Raw genomic sequence first — 14,974 nt, forward strand, 5'->3', positions numbered from 1 at the left:
GCGGACGCAGTGAAAGCCGCTTCTAAGTCGTGCCTTCAGTCCCACCCGGTCCGCTCAGCTGTGCGTCACATGTTGATAGAACATTGGCCCATTTTTTTCACTTTGTAATTGTTTTATTTAATCAGTTTATTCGTCATTTATTGTATAAATCCTTTATGTTGAAAATATTATGCGTAAGCATAGTGCAACATACAATATTATCATTATTTGTGAAGTTGAAAAAAGTTATCAAGTGAAGAGAGCGTCGTGACAAATGCCAACGCACGTTCCTACCGCAACAGTGAAAACGCTGTAGGTGGTAACAGATTGTTGGTAAAAAGTGATTCTTATTCTTTCAGAAATTTCACTGATTTATATTTGACAAAAATAAAACTACAATATTTAAGTGCTTTTGTTGGTGTGACTCGTAAACAAAATGTCGAAAAAAGTGCAGACGTTATCACGCAAGGAAAATATAGAAACAATAATCCAAGCAATAATACTATAGCGTTGTGTTTTTATAAGAAGAAATAAGACTTGTAGTAAATTGTAATAATTTTAGTGAATATTTATTGGAAAAAAGTGTCAATAATGTCGACCGGAAAGAGATTAGCCAAGCGTAGCATCATTGGTACGAGGGTATGCGCTCCAGGAAGTGATGGGAAATATTACAGTGGTGTTATTCATGCTGTAAAGACACCGGCATCGGCCTCGCCGGAATCTGGCCTTCGAATAACCCCTAAAACTCGTTATTCAGTACATTTTGACCCTCTACCTGGAGATTGCCGGCCGCCAAGCCCTAGCACTGAGTATGCAGATCGTGATCTCATCGGGCCGGGCTTCGGTTCTGTCACTAATGCGCGTCTCGTACCTGGACAGAAAGTATACCTGACTTATAATGGTAGAGAAATCCATGCCGAAGTAACTCAGCACAAGGAGCACCTTGAAGAAGTTGAAGTTGCCATTGGTGGACAAGAAGTGAGTATAAATCGTTTATCCTAACTTGGAAATTTTTTTTTTCCATCTTTTATGAGCTCGGTACTTTTGAATAAATGAAGGTGTCATTGTTATTATATCGTCTCTACTATTAAATAGGTCACCTATTTACGGAGGACGATTCTGCGCACATAGTTTGGCCTCCCTTGACAACAAATATAGAGCGCATCAGGGCGCATATCAACATATTTGTTTCTGCTCATAAATTTATTCATATATACCTATCTATATATACATATATATAAATAAAAAGCCGTTACGAGAGTGTAGAGCATAAAAAGAGAAAGAAAACTGAGTAACCATAACTTTCTAAGTCCCGCTAGGTGGGCGCGGTTATTTTTATATATTTTTTTCCAACTTCCTAAACTTTTTACAGTAATCATTGGAAATTACATAGTTTCATTGAAGTACGCAGCACAAATAAAAACAATTTGCCATGATGGAAATGTAACAAAGAGTAAAATAAAACAAAAAATAATGAATAGTGTCATGGTAAAATAACTATCAAAGACTTATTGAAATTGATTAGGCAAGCAACTCCTTCGTTGCTTAAGCGAGAATCCAAAGATAGATTTGTCGTAGTTGGTTGTGGGATATATAATAGTAGAGAATAGAATACCGGCCGGCCGGCCGGCCTAGTCTGCCGGTCTACAAGTAACCAACCAACCAACTGCCAGCTGCTTCCTTGAATGTTTCTCCGAGTTAGGCCGGCTTTACGTAGCATAGTATACACTGTAATACGTATATATGTATGACAGAGGAATCCAATCTAAGTAGCATACCGTTTGCATGTCTTGGCGCGCCTACATACGTACAGTATATTCTTATACATAAGTGCATCCTGGCAAGTGTAGTCATCAAAGTAAAGAGTAAAAGAGTTTACTTATATACATATTAGCTTGCTTGAGCCGGTACAGCGTTCAAGAGAATGCTTACGATGCTGATGCGCAAATGTGTTGAATCCCGTTGACGTAAACACTCGGCACACAGTGGCAATGACGTCATTTATTATTATCCGACTAGTTTCCCCACTATTTTTCCTTTTATTACGCATTCATTTTTGGTATTTTTGCTTATAAAGATTATTAGATTACTGGTAATACATTCTCTATTTTTCACTTTTTAGTCTGGAAAAATTTCCTTTACACATCAGTAGAGTTAATTTGTTTACTGTTAAAATATGAAGTTATGTAATTAAACCGGAAAGATCGTTTTGAATATATTCAATACTTTCAAATTCATCAATTTTATATTGTAAATAAATTAAGTATGATTATTACTTCTCACTTACTTGTTGAATATTAACTTTTGATCGTGTTTAAATTATTATCAGCTCATATGAATTTTTTTTTTCATTTAAATTAATTATTTTTACAAAGTTTTCTTTGCATTTGTTGAACGAATATTTGTAAAGTAATCAAGAACAAAGTATCGAAAATAAGGCATATTTGTTTCTTTTCTCCTCATTAGGTGTTTTAATTATCCCAGAAAGAAAATAAAGATTTGATGTAACAGGTGTTCTGAATCACGTCACATAATATCATTTACTCAAACTTTTATAAATACATATTGCATATCTGTATATATTTATCCAAACCATGAAAATCACAAGATCATATTTTAAAAGAAAACTCCTATTTATAAATACCACCTATTCAAAATAAATAGAAAAAACAATAATTTGTATATTAAATGATTTATTCTATTTTTTTAGCAACCATTAAAAATAACAAAACGCATCGACGAAATCCGACTTTTGGAGTCACGAAAAAGCGCCAGATTAGCTGATCAAGATACCGATTTTGCTCGATTAGCAGACATGGCAGGAGATCGAAAACGTGCTTCGTCTCATTCTATAGATGTGCCACATGTTCCTGGGTAAGTTTTATTTACTAAAAGCTGAGTTATATTTGCTACACAACTTTTCCTTTTCTTCAATATTTCATCATCATTTTCACCTTTAATATCATTTTTATTTATCATCAATTTATGTCTGATTATTGATGTAGAGTTTTTGTCGTTTTTTAAACTTACAGATGTGAGAATGATACATGAAGAATGTATTACATGAACATCGCTGACAATTGAGTCAGTAGGTTAACTTATGTAATTTCGGTCGCGGCAGTCACTATAATAATATACTCCTCTTGTCAGCATGACATTATGTACAGGGAATAAGGAAAAGAACCGAACGGCGTAAAAGAGCCGGCCGGTTTCTTGAAATTAGGTCAATCAATAGTGCTCATGACTCGTGAGTTACATGCATATACATATGGGTCAAGTGCAATATCACAAAGATATTTCCTTATTGATTAATTTTTTACAAAAATGCCTATTGTATTACCTTTTATCTAGACTTTTAAATGACTAGACGTTTTATCAAGAACCAAGACCAAGATTGATCAAACATAGAAGCTAGAATAAGTAATTAAAAAAAAAAGTACTTTTTGATGAGCAGCAGCAGTAAAAAACTCCATTTTGTACTGAAATAACTGAGCATTTAAAAAAACCCACAAGTGTTACTTGTGAACGAATAAGTTTTATGGTTTTTGCGGTGTAAAATATATTAGATACCTTTGTGAAGGAGAAGGTCAGGAGGGGGATAGGAGGAGGGAGTTAGAACGACGACAAAATTACAGGGTCGTTCTTTGCTAGGCCAAGCAGATCGAGGCCAATCGATGCAGCAGCTGCGTGTATGTGTGTAGTCATAGATATACAGATTCACAGCTACTCTAGGGACACACCATTATATGCAGTAAATGGGTCACATTCTAACTCTTATGTATCCATGATACAAACACACCATTAATCTGTGATACAAGCTTGGAGGATAGTTGAAAGAAAAACGCAGTGGAGGAGAAAGTAAATAACTCAGTAGAGTGTAGTAAAATTTACTGCGTAAAATTGCGTACAAATACATACTAAACATCTGCATTAGAACAAGGAAGAGGAAGACAGAAAGTGGGACAAAGCATCGCACGAGTGATACGAGTGTCCTATAGTTTACATTAGTAAGCTGCCTAGCGCATGCTACTGCTGCTGGCACGTGCACTAATACACACGTGCATTTAACGTCAGTGTATAACATATTCTGGCACAGCTAAGCGAATAAATGTGGCACATGGCGTTGCTTCAATAGATGCACTCATAGTTACGCAAAAAGTACTGACTATCAATTTATTTTAATTATTTCAACAGAATTGAATATTTTGCTGTACTTATAATAAATTAAGTCCAATGTTGGTATCTAATGGGGCCAGTTTTACTCTTCCTGTTGAAATGAGGACACGAAATAGGTCACACTATTTGAGGGAGGTTATCCAGGGTATTTGTGACCGAAAAGCAGTCGCTCGATCCAGGTCGACCTCCGCAAAACTTCCGCCTCGCCCCATATACACGACCTAATTCTCTAGGTCTCGCAGTCTATATATTCTGGAGATACATATATACTATGAGCACTATGAGCAACTAGGTCAATGCTGCTAGCAACAATTACGAATAAAGTCAGAATTTACTCATTGGTTTACACATGATGATTCATTATGTTTTAGAGAATTGGATTCATTTTTGTTGGCCAGTAGTAATTGATGCAGTAGGTTGAAATGAAAGAAAAAAAGAGAGAATTTAAAATTCAGTTGAAGACATTTAAAGTTACTGACCTAGTTGGATGCCAGGGAAAGTGAGCAAGGATATATTATGGCCTTTTATACGTATATTTGGTATTTTATCTTTCTCTTTTCATTTTTTTTTCTTCTACACATATATGTGTAAGAAATTTGGATAGTAACATGAGAGAAGCAGCATTGAGCGCATTTCACCGACCTACTTTCCCAGATTACCTTGTCGTAATATGACACTGTTTCGTAAAACTCTTTCACGCGCATGGTCGAGATTTTGCAACAATTAGAAAGGGCAAATGCCTACATAATGAGTATTACTGAGTAAAAAATTTTTATTGATAATATTAACCCTTATTTTCTGCCGCCCACGTTTTTGAAGAGTTCATATCCATGGGTCAGCTTGCATAAAGAAATTAATGGAAACGGAATTTATTTTATTTTTATAAAAACCAGTCTTCTTACTATGGATGAAATTTTTGTTGAATGTTTAGTTTAGCTTCCTTTCTAAAAAGTTAATATGGATATTGATAATTATATAAGATTATAGAAATGAAAATGGTATGTAACAATTTCGATTTATAATGAAATTTCCAATTGTGAAAGAAGCATAGAAGAATTTTTAAATTATTAATTTTTTAAAATTTTACTCTTCATGTTAACACAAAACCTGTGATTTAATTTAAGCGAAATTAGTCATATGAAAGTGTAAAATTTCTTTACTAATTATTATCATGTGTACACATTCATCCTTACCACGTAATTAAGATTAACAGTTATCGAGTCTAGTCTTAAACAATGATAATTAAATGTGAAACTTTTAAGGATTTCTAGCCTTGTTATAGTAACACTTGGAATATAATAAAAGATTTCTAAAAAAATTTTCATTGCTATCTCATATATGTAAGCAGTAAAATTGAAAGTTCTTTCCCAATTAAAAAATCTTATTACATCATTAATCATGACATTGTAAAAATAAAAACATTTTATTTAATTATTTCATCATTATTATATTCATTTGGAAAAATATTTAAATAAAATTGTAGCCTTGAACAAAACCTAGCTTTCTTTTCACAAGTTATTTAAATTGCTTGACAGATCAAGGAAACGTCGACCAAGTTCGGGTAATGATTCAGACCGTTTATACCCAAATGGCTGGCTAGTAGATGGTAATATAAAATTTGGACATGGACATGGATGTGGACGTGAAGGATGTCGCACAAATGAACGTGGTGACTGCATGGACGAGTGTACAGCCGCCCTCGTCTTGATGTCATTGTCATGTTCACCACATAGTCCTCACCATTCCTTTCAGCCAGCTCACTGCCAATCCAACAACAGTAACAATAGCATTAGGAACAATATCAACACTAGCAACTATCGTAAGATTTTTATTTATTTATATAGTATAATTATGTAATTTTATCACTTGACTAAAATGTCAAGTAAGGGGAAAGTTGAGTGAATCAGTAAGTTAATAAAAGGTTATTGGATGGGTCAAGGAGGAGATACCGTCATCGTGGGATCTCCTGGAGCCAGTGGTACATCGAATAGTAGCAGCAGCTGTGATGCATCTTGGCGCACTGGAACCCCTTCACCGCCATTAAGTGATGAGGGTGCGCCTTCACAGGCAACAGCATGGCCAAATTCTCGTAATGCTAGGAGTAGCAGTGCTAACACTACTCCAACCTTCCAGAATCAACATACTTTTGTGTTTAATCTGTCCGGATCATCGGGAAGCACTCCCAATTCTGATGAAGGCATTGTAACTGATTACCTTGAGGAAATGCACCCTAGAAAAAAGAAGGTTAGTATTCTATTTATGTTTTCTTTAAACGTAGAGAAAATTCTGTTTTGAATTATAAAAAATACGTGCTGAGGAATAATCTTCCATTCTAATTATTTGATGAATATTTATATTTTTCTTTGTATAACAAGTATTCGAAAAAAAAATGCTTTAAGTGAGAAAAAAAATTTCTTTTAATATTACATAGTATAAATCAAATCAATTATTTATTATTACTAATTTATTTATACATATAGACAACGTAATTTCCACATATTTCACTGTTTAAGATTATTTAATTTTTTAACGAAACTGGTTACTTAATAGAAATTAATAGTTTCTAATCCACAAAACACCTCAACACGCGAGGAGTTTTTGATTAGGGATCCGTTTTAAAGTAGTCACATAACATCCTAAAATAACTCGTGAAGATTTGAGATCCCCATGAAGATTTTCTAATTAATGAGTTCTTATCTATTTTTACTGTCATGTTATTCAAAAATAAAAATGGTTTTATGGACATGGATTTAATTATAGAATAGCATCTTTTTTCAAAATTAAAAAACGTGCTAAAGTTTAATTGAAAGAAATCATGAAAAAACATTAATATTTTCTTTCTCCGATTATGGTAAACTTATTTAATTTCAGGAATTGTTATTGATAAGATTCAAATTTTAAAACAATTCTAAAAAATAAAAATAATTATTGAGAAAAAAGCATATTTAAAGAAAATATTTACAAATAAATGTTATACAGATAAAAAAAATTGCAATGACAATAAAAGAAACTTTAAGAAAGGTTATTTTTTATCTACTAATTGTAACTCAAAATATCTTATCAATAAAATGGAATTTAAATATACAGCTCTTTCTAAAGTGATTATTGAATTGATAAGAAAATTTATATAAATTTTTTTGTTAACTTTACATATCATAAAAAAAAATTGACGCTTTATAAAAATTGATAATGATAAAGTCAAACATATTTCAATATTTTTTTTATGTTAAAGAAAAAAAGGATTACGAGATACTTATTATTGGTTAAAAAATTGAAAATGAAAAGAATGTTTTTTAAAAATTTTATTCTGCTGTATTTTGAAAGGTTTCATTAATCATTACAATTAGCTTTTTAAAATCCAATTTATTATCAGCTATTTAAGTTGGTATTAAGCTTTTATTTAATTTTTTTTGGAAAAAGCTCGCCATAATTTACAAAAAAAATTTAACTAATTATTATTCTGAACTCTAAAAGCTCTTTAAGAGCTTTTTAATTATAAAAAATATGTATTTATGCACAATGATAATTTTTCATCATATAACGTGATCATGCTGGGTGTGTTTTATATCCTAAGAATAATAATTCCTAGCAGGCTTTTAAATACGCACAGTATGCGTCAGTTTTTTGCGGAGTCGTTTTACTTTCTGAAGACCTACCTTCAGGTAAATAAATTCACAAATACCAGTAGCGTGAATGGTCTTTAAATCGTCCGTATGGCCTTGACATCACTTTCGCGGAACTGACACTTGCGCGGTTCGTTGACCGTCCTCGAGACATGTATATATACACACGTATATTGTCAATAAATAGATGCATATTATAAAAATTAATATAAAAATAATTGTTTCAATGGTTCCGATATACTATTATTAAATAAATAAATTGGGTCTTTTACAGAGAGAACACAAAAATCAACCTGAAGAGCGTCCGAAAGACTATAGCAAGACTGGATATGATTTTGAAAAATGTATTTCGGTAAGTGTGCTAAATAAAAATTCAACTAATAAAGATACAAATAAGGAGAACAGTAGTACAGTCATGATTCACTGAGCCTAGAGTAGAGAACTGGAACAAAGGAAAAGGAAATGTTTATAAAAAAATGAAATGTAGTACAAATGTTAGCAAGGTAATCTAAGCGTAGATGCATTGCACTGCATGTGACGTCATTGCTGGCACGTGTCGTCTCTCGATGAGGCAGATCACAGTGGTCGGCGGTCTTACATAGTACATAGATAAGAGACTATGCAAGCTCGCGTGCAAGGTAAAGATGCCGGTACTAGTGGGGATAAGTTAAGGTCACAGCGGCCCTGACTAGACTGCAACTGCATAAATGAAAATTTTTAATCCTGCTATTGAGATATACTTAACATTCGTATTTACAATGAACTCATTAAATTAAGTATAACTGTAGATGGGTTGTCCACTTGAATTATTTCTCTGATGTTTAATATACCATTAAAATACATCAAATGATTGTTTCTGAATTCAATAAACCAATCGTTGCGAAGCTTTTCTTTCATCATACAAATGAATATGCATAACAGCAAATCATGTGAATAGTTGCAAAAGATTTCGTTTTAATTCTAGAACAATAGTAAACACAATAAATTGTGTCGATGACGTTGTATAATTCTGGCCTTGATATTCAAACTAAGCAACTACCTCGGATACTCTTGTGTGGTGCAGATGAGGTCACTAATGTCCTTGACTAACAGCTAGATCATCAAGGCAAACCGCGTGGTACACACGACATCTATGAAATGGGAAAAAAAACATTCATATTTATCAATAAGCAATTATGTCATTTTTTAAACACTTTCCACGTAGATAATTACAAAAAGCCAACATACCAGTCAGTGAATGTTGTTTATTGCAGTAAGATTTATGAATATAGCTATAAAGCTATGGTTTTTTTTTTAAAAATCCTTCAAGTGTGACTTGACGAGTGAGTCTAGTTCAGGGCAATGGTAGTGGCGTAGGCAACTATATCTATGCACTAGTGCCGTTACGCAAGTACAGTTTCGACATAAAAGCGACGGGCAAGCATGTACGCCTGCAGGTGACTTTCTCTCTTGGGCTAATGTCGACAGTTTTGTAGTGCACCAAGCATGCGTACCGGTATACATATACCGTTCACAATGGTTTACACATACACCACTGTTTCTATCTACTGTATAAACTATCATTATTCTTATAGCCCTTGTATATCAACTATCAAACCTATAATTAGGTACATAGATTTCAGAATGCTAGAAAAATTATCATTACCTGATATGTCCATGATATAGGGTATATTTGATAAAAGAAAAAATTGAAAATTACTCCAAAACTTCCGTTCTAAAGACAGATCTACTGTGATGGCCTTGACACAAGAAAGATATCTGGAAGAATAATAGATATCATGGCTGTTTTCGCTTTTGTTTCATTGTTCGAATTTCCAATAATTATGTCCATAGAGATACAAAGAAAAACCTGATGGTAAAAAATATCTGTTGTTGTTTATACACGTAGGATGCATGTGTCAGGTTTTATCCAATATTTGTGCAAGAAGAGATAATGTCATGAAGGTCAATATGATGTGGATAGAATTGATTAAAAGTGCATTTGTTTATCTACAATTCGATACACAAAGAGGAAAATATACATACATATTTTTAGTATATATTTCATTTATTGCACGTATTTGCTGGTATACGTCGTACAGTAATGTCGTGACTCATTCTCCGAGTTCATTTCTTCCCTATTCCCAGTTGGTTTCAAGCGATGCCTACTGCGCCATCAGTGTCATTGACCCGCATGCACTGACACATACTACCAAAATCAGTAGGCTTGGACGCGAATAAATTTTTTGATTTTCCTTATACAAAAATGCTGGAAGAACTTTCAAGTATCTTAGGAATTACACCTACCCCAAGTTTTTACCTCCTTTATTATATGTGGTCATAATTCTTCCTTAGGTTTGAGGCTGCAGCTGTTTTCTATTGAGGGAGATACGGACAAAGAGATTGAAGATTCAACGAGCTCAAAATTTTCTTTGTTGCTTTTATACCTGCGTCGTAACTAAGCGAGTTTGTTGCTTCCAGCTGGTATAGCTTTGATTCTGTACATTCTGTATTCCTTGTTGCTCTGATAAAATTGCGTAGCTTTTTACATTCCTACATGTGCGTGTGCCTTTCTAATTGCTAAATAGCATGTCCACACGCACTAATACATGCTTTGGAGTAATATTTTTTTGAAATTATTTTTATTATTATTATTTTATTCTGCATAATAAACTATGGGCGAGACAAAAAAGAAATTCATCTTAGTCAGATAAATCAGAAAAACTAGTCAACTCAAAGCTACTATTATCAAGAATTTTTTTAATGTTACCTGCAGGTTTTACACTGTAGCTTAACTGTGCGACGTAGATGCGTGATCTGTGCGGACTAGAGGCTTTGATGGGGTTCTTGGGCGCACAAAGAAGGGTCAATGACCGACCCTCACCAAGCAACATACAGTGACGCTTCAGTAAGACGTATGCGCCCTGTGCTCATACGTATGTGATGTCCTTGTGTATATACTCACACGCACACGGGCGGGCTCGGTTTGTTTTGATTCTCCGGGCATTACCCTCGATCCACCGTACATGCCGGTCGACCGACCGGATAGTCGTCTTTTTCCTTCTTAAAATTATTATCAATACTATGCGTCATAAATATTATGCACCATCCACGGTTTATTATGAGAAATGTTTTTTAGTTCACATAGGTATCATCAATCCCCTCTAAACTATTACGGAAAATAAGCATTAGCAAGATATGACTTTAAATATTAATCTCACTATATTGCTTTGTTTGTTTAGCCCGTTTCTACGATGGTGTTTAAATGTACGTGGCCTGGATGCACTGAAATTAGAACCACTTGTCCTCTTATTGAGAAACATGTTCGGCAATCACATCTTGGGTGAGTTAAATTATTTATAATAACTAAAATCAGCACAAAAAATTTCTTTTTCTGCTTTCAAAGCAGATCCATGTATTGATTTCAAGGTATCTAAAAAAGTTTATGACGTTACAGGCCCAAAAAATCAAAAACATGTGACAAAGACGATGATTTTGACATGTCTGATCATGAAGAAGAATTCTACTATCAAGAAGTGGCAATTAATCACATGAGTTCACCTCCCACTATGTCTCATAGAGACATGGCAAGGCCACCCCATGAAGATCCAGAATATCAAAAACAACTACGATTAGAGGCTAATCCAATACCCACTACTACAACCATCAATAATCACAATAACAGTAATGATAACAATAACAATACTAACAATAGCAACAATATAAGCAGCAATAGCAATAATAATCCTGTACATCATAACAACAGTCATTTGAATTCCGCTCCTACGGTAATACATCCAACTAAAGAAAGGTTGTTTAACTTCAGAGTATCACCAATTCGTCCCAGATCACCGGTACGTGGTTGTAAATTTTATAAAATTTTTAATTTATAAAAAATCAAGTATATTATATGGCAATGATAAAAATTTTTTTCCATATAGGCAACCCCTATGAAGACAATGAAACATTCTTCACGTCAATTGAATCATCACAATATTAATGTACTAGCTGTGACAACAGCTATTGGAAAAATGACAGCTTCTCCAAGAAGGGTAAGAGGTGACACGAAAAAATGTAGGAAAATTTATGGGATGGAGAATAGAGAACAATGGTGCACTCAATGTAAATGGAAAAAAGCTTGTGTTCGGTTCGCCGAATAAAATAGACTTTCGTCCCGTCCTTAACGTGAACGAATAGTTTATTCGTTTTATCAATAATAGTTAAATTTTTTTTGTTATAATTTATTAATTTATTGTTAAAAAAATGTATTACGCCAATTGCCATTTCAAAGCAATTTAAGTATTCTTTGAATTTTTTACTCGGTTTTTATTGTAGTTATATCATGATGTTTAATCGTGGCAATCGCCGAGTATTGATTACATGCAATTTCGTAAAAATAACGAACAAAACTTATATTAACGGAGTAATATGTACAACTTGATAAAAGAAATATTAACTAAAAAAAAATCGTGATAAAATTTATAGTAGGGCTGCATATATTTTTTAATAATTACACTCTTGTAATGCCCTACACGTTGTTAATAAAATGATATAAAAATAAAAAAAAAAATAAATAAAGAATCTGATATTAGATATTTGACGGGACGAAACATAATACTAAAAACATAATTTTAGACACCAATGTTTCATACTGCCAGAGAAATAAATGAAATGTTGATTATCAAAAAAAGCGTAAATGTTAATCAACAAACAAATAGATAAGAAAGATTAAAACAATTAATAAAATGAATAAGTAGAATCAAATAATAATTATAATATTAATAATGATAATTAACCGCGTATATTGATACGTGATAAGAAATTTTTATTTAACAAAAATTTAATGAATTATTGCTTTTTATATTATGCACTAATATATATGGTTTGTTAATGATTATTTTTACTGAATTTATCAGTGTACAGATCTATAAACAAACATATATATGTTGTCATATATATATATATATTATATGAACAAAATACGTAAACTATAAGAATGATGCGGAATTTTCCGTAACTTATAAATCTATATAAATAATGATTTAATGCGGATTTACGCGTTCTAAATTAAATATATACCTGTATAGAAATCACCAATTAACACAGATATATATTCACGAGAAACACTTATTTAGTACAATGAGAATGATTATATATTGTTGCAGTTAATGACAACGAAAGATATCGTATAATACAAGAGGTATGATTTGTCCTATGCCAGTAGAGTATTCGTGCCTGATAAACACAATATTTAAACAAATGATCATTATTTTCTCCTTCTCTCATCCATTGATTAATTTTTAATTACACATGTTTATTAATTTTTTTTTTTTTTAAATTACACTATGATTAACATAAACTAATATTTTTCTTGAATTTACGAAGATGGCAAATCAGAATGTTATGAAAAACTAAAATAGTACTGGGAGATAACTGAATGTTTTTATCGAAAAAAAAAAATATATAGCAAGTAAATACCGTCCACAATACATATAATAAAATTAATCATAGTTACGATATCAATATTCACAGTATCAATGACATTGAAAAATAAATTGTATACTTTTTTAATTAATAAATTAGATTTATAAATATAATAGGGTAGAAATATATAAACATACATTATTTGTATTTCATAAGGAATTTAACAAAAAATTATTGTGGGTGTTGTAATAATTTAGTGAATGCAATTTGTAGATAAATAGGAGAGAGCGAGAAAAAAAGATTATATTATTGCATAATAATTATGTGCGAATATTATCATTTGGCCGGGATACATCATACCACACACGATCTCATATCTATTTAAAATAACAATAATAATAATACTATTACTAATAATAATAATAATTAGAGATATTGAAAATATTATTAATCATAATCATTATCATCATTATAAGAAAAAAATTTTAAGAAAGTAGAAATGATAGATATTGTCATGATAATCGTTTAGGAAAATTATTAGCAATAACTAAGTGATTGAATCACTATAGTAGTGATGATAATAAGAGAATTTTAAATAATTTTATATTTTATCATATTACGACATTAAAAATTTTAATCATGTTTTTTATTCAATTATTTACTTTCATATTCGAAATCATTTTTTATATTTTTTTTTTTATTTTATTGATAAAATACGTTTTTTTAAAAATTGAATTCTATCATTTTTTATATTAATCAACTTATTATCATTAATACTCAATTTGGTGTATTTTAGTGAATTGAAAAATTTTTATTTAGTTCATCTTATTATGAAATTCATGCAATCATTGATGACATTGTGATTTTTTGGTGTTCTCGAAATGTGAAGTGATTGAATAAAAATATACAAATTTACTTTTAAGAAAATAATTTAAAATGATATCTAAATTTTTATATAAGCATAATATGAAAAATTATTGGCATGTGTTCGATTTACTTCATAATCATTTTAAAAATTTTAAAATATGATCGAAATTGTAAAATAAGGTTACAATAATGTTATTATTATTATTGCTATGAATATTATTGTTAATGTTATTATAATTATAATTGGATTATTATTATTTACACATTAATGTAAATCGTGAGATAAAATACATTACTGAGGAAGAAAGCAGTTGGCGTGATAGTGCGCACGTTAATTGCTAATTGTAATTCAATTGAATGCAGTAATGTAAATTGTAATTGTTCTTCCGAGTTTTTACCATAATTGAGATTCTTCTGCAATATAAGATTATAAATTAGAAAGGTATACTGTATGAAAATTAATATATCGCTGGAAATGAAGATTGTAATTATTCAAATAATATATCAATTTTTCGGTATTTAATATTAGATCTCATGCTCGATAATTAATATGAAATACATAGCGCTATCGATTTGTTAATCATATAGTGGTAAACATCAATTTAGAGAAAAAGTAACTACGTTCCGAATAATTTATTGAATACAAATTAAATTGTTAATAACAAAAAGATATAATCTCTGATTTTTGTCATTTGTATTATATAAATCAATTTTTTCGTCAATTTCAAGATTACATTCATGCATAAAATTAATAGATGATAATGTTAATAATTATACATTATTATATAATCGCGATCTCACGACGGAGTTTTTAGAACAATTACGATCAGTCCTCCGTTTATTTTTTAATTCTTTTCCTACAATATTTTTATTTATCTATATGAAATTATTATCAACAAGTTGGTTATAACAACATAAGATTATAG

The 14,974-nt window shown here is 31.3% G+C and overlaps 1 protein-coding gene across 2 annotated transcripts; it reads left to right on the forward strand.

Annotated features, from left to right (window-relative positions):
- The first annotated feature begins 42 nt into the window (after positions 1-42).
- Positions 43-13,862, forward strand: Glut4EF (Glucose transporter 4 enhancer factor). Of its 2 annotated transcripts, XM_035093967.1 has the most exons (9): positions 56-104; positions 339-957; positions 2,690-2,853; positions 5,691-5,974; positions 6,077-6,399; positions 8,053-8,130; positions 11,000-11,100; positions 11,215-11,611; positions 11,699-13,862. In XM_035093967.1, the coding sequence occupies exons 2-9, from the start codon at positions 571-573 to the stop codon at positions 11,915-11,917; spliced, it is 1,953 nt and encodes a 650-aa protein (XP_034949858.1). In that variant the 5' UTR covers positions 56-104; positions 339-570; the 3' UTR covers positions 11,918-13,862. The 2 variants fall into 2 exon arrangements, with proteins under 2 accessions (XP_034949859.1, XP_034949858.1); XM_035093968.1 differs by having other exon boundaries at positions 43-957; positions 6,095-6,399; positions 11,699-13,861.
- Positions 13,863-14,974: the final 1,112 nt, after the last annotated feature.

This window comes from Chelonus insularis, unplaced genomic scaffold (genome assembly GCF_013357705.1).
Source record: "Chelonus insularis isolate UGA/USDA-ARS -01 unplaced genomic scaffold, ASM1335770v1 scaffold_303_pilon, whole genome shotgun sequence".
Taxonomy (NCBI): Eukaryota; Metazoa; Arthropoda; class Insecta; order Hymenoptera; family Braconidae; genus Chelonus; species Chelonus insularis.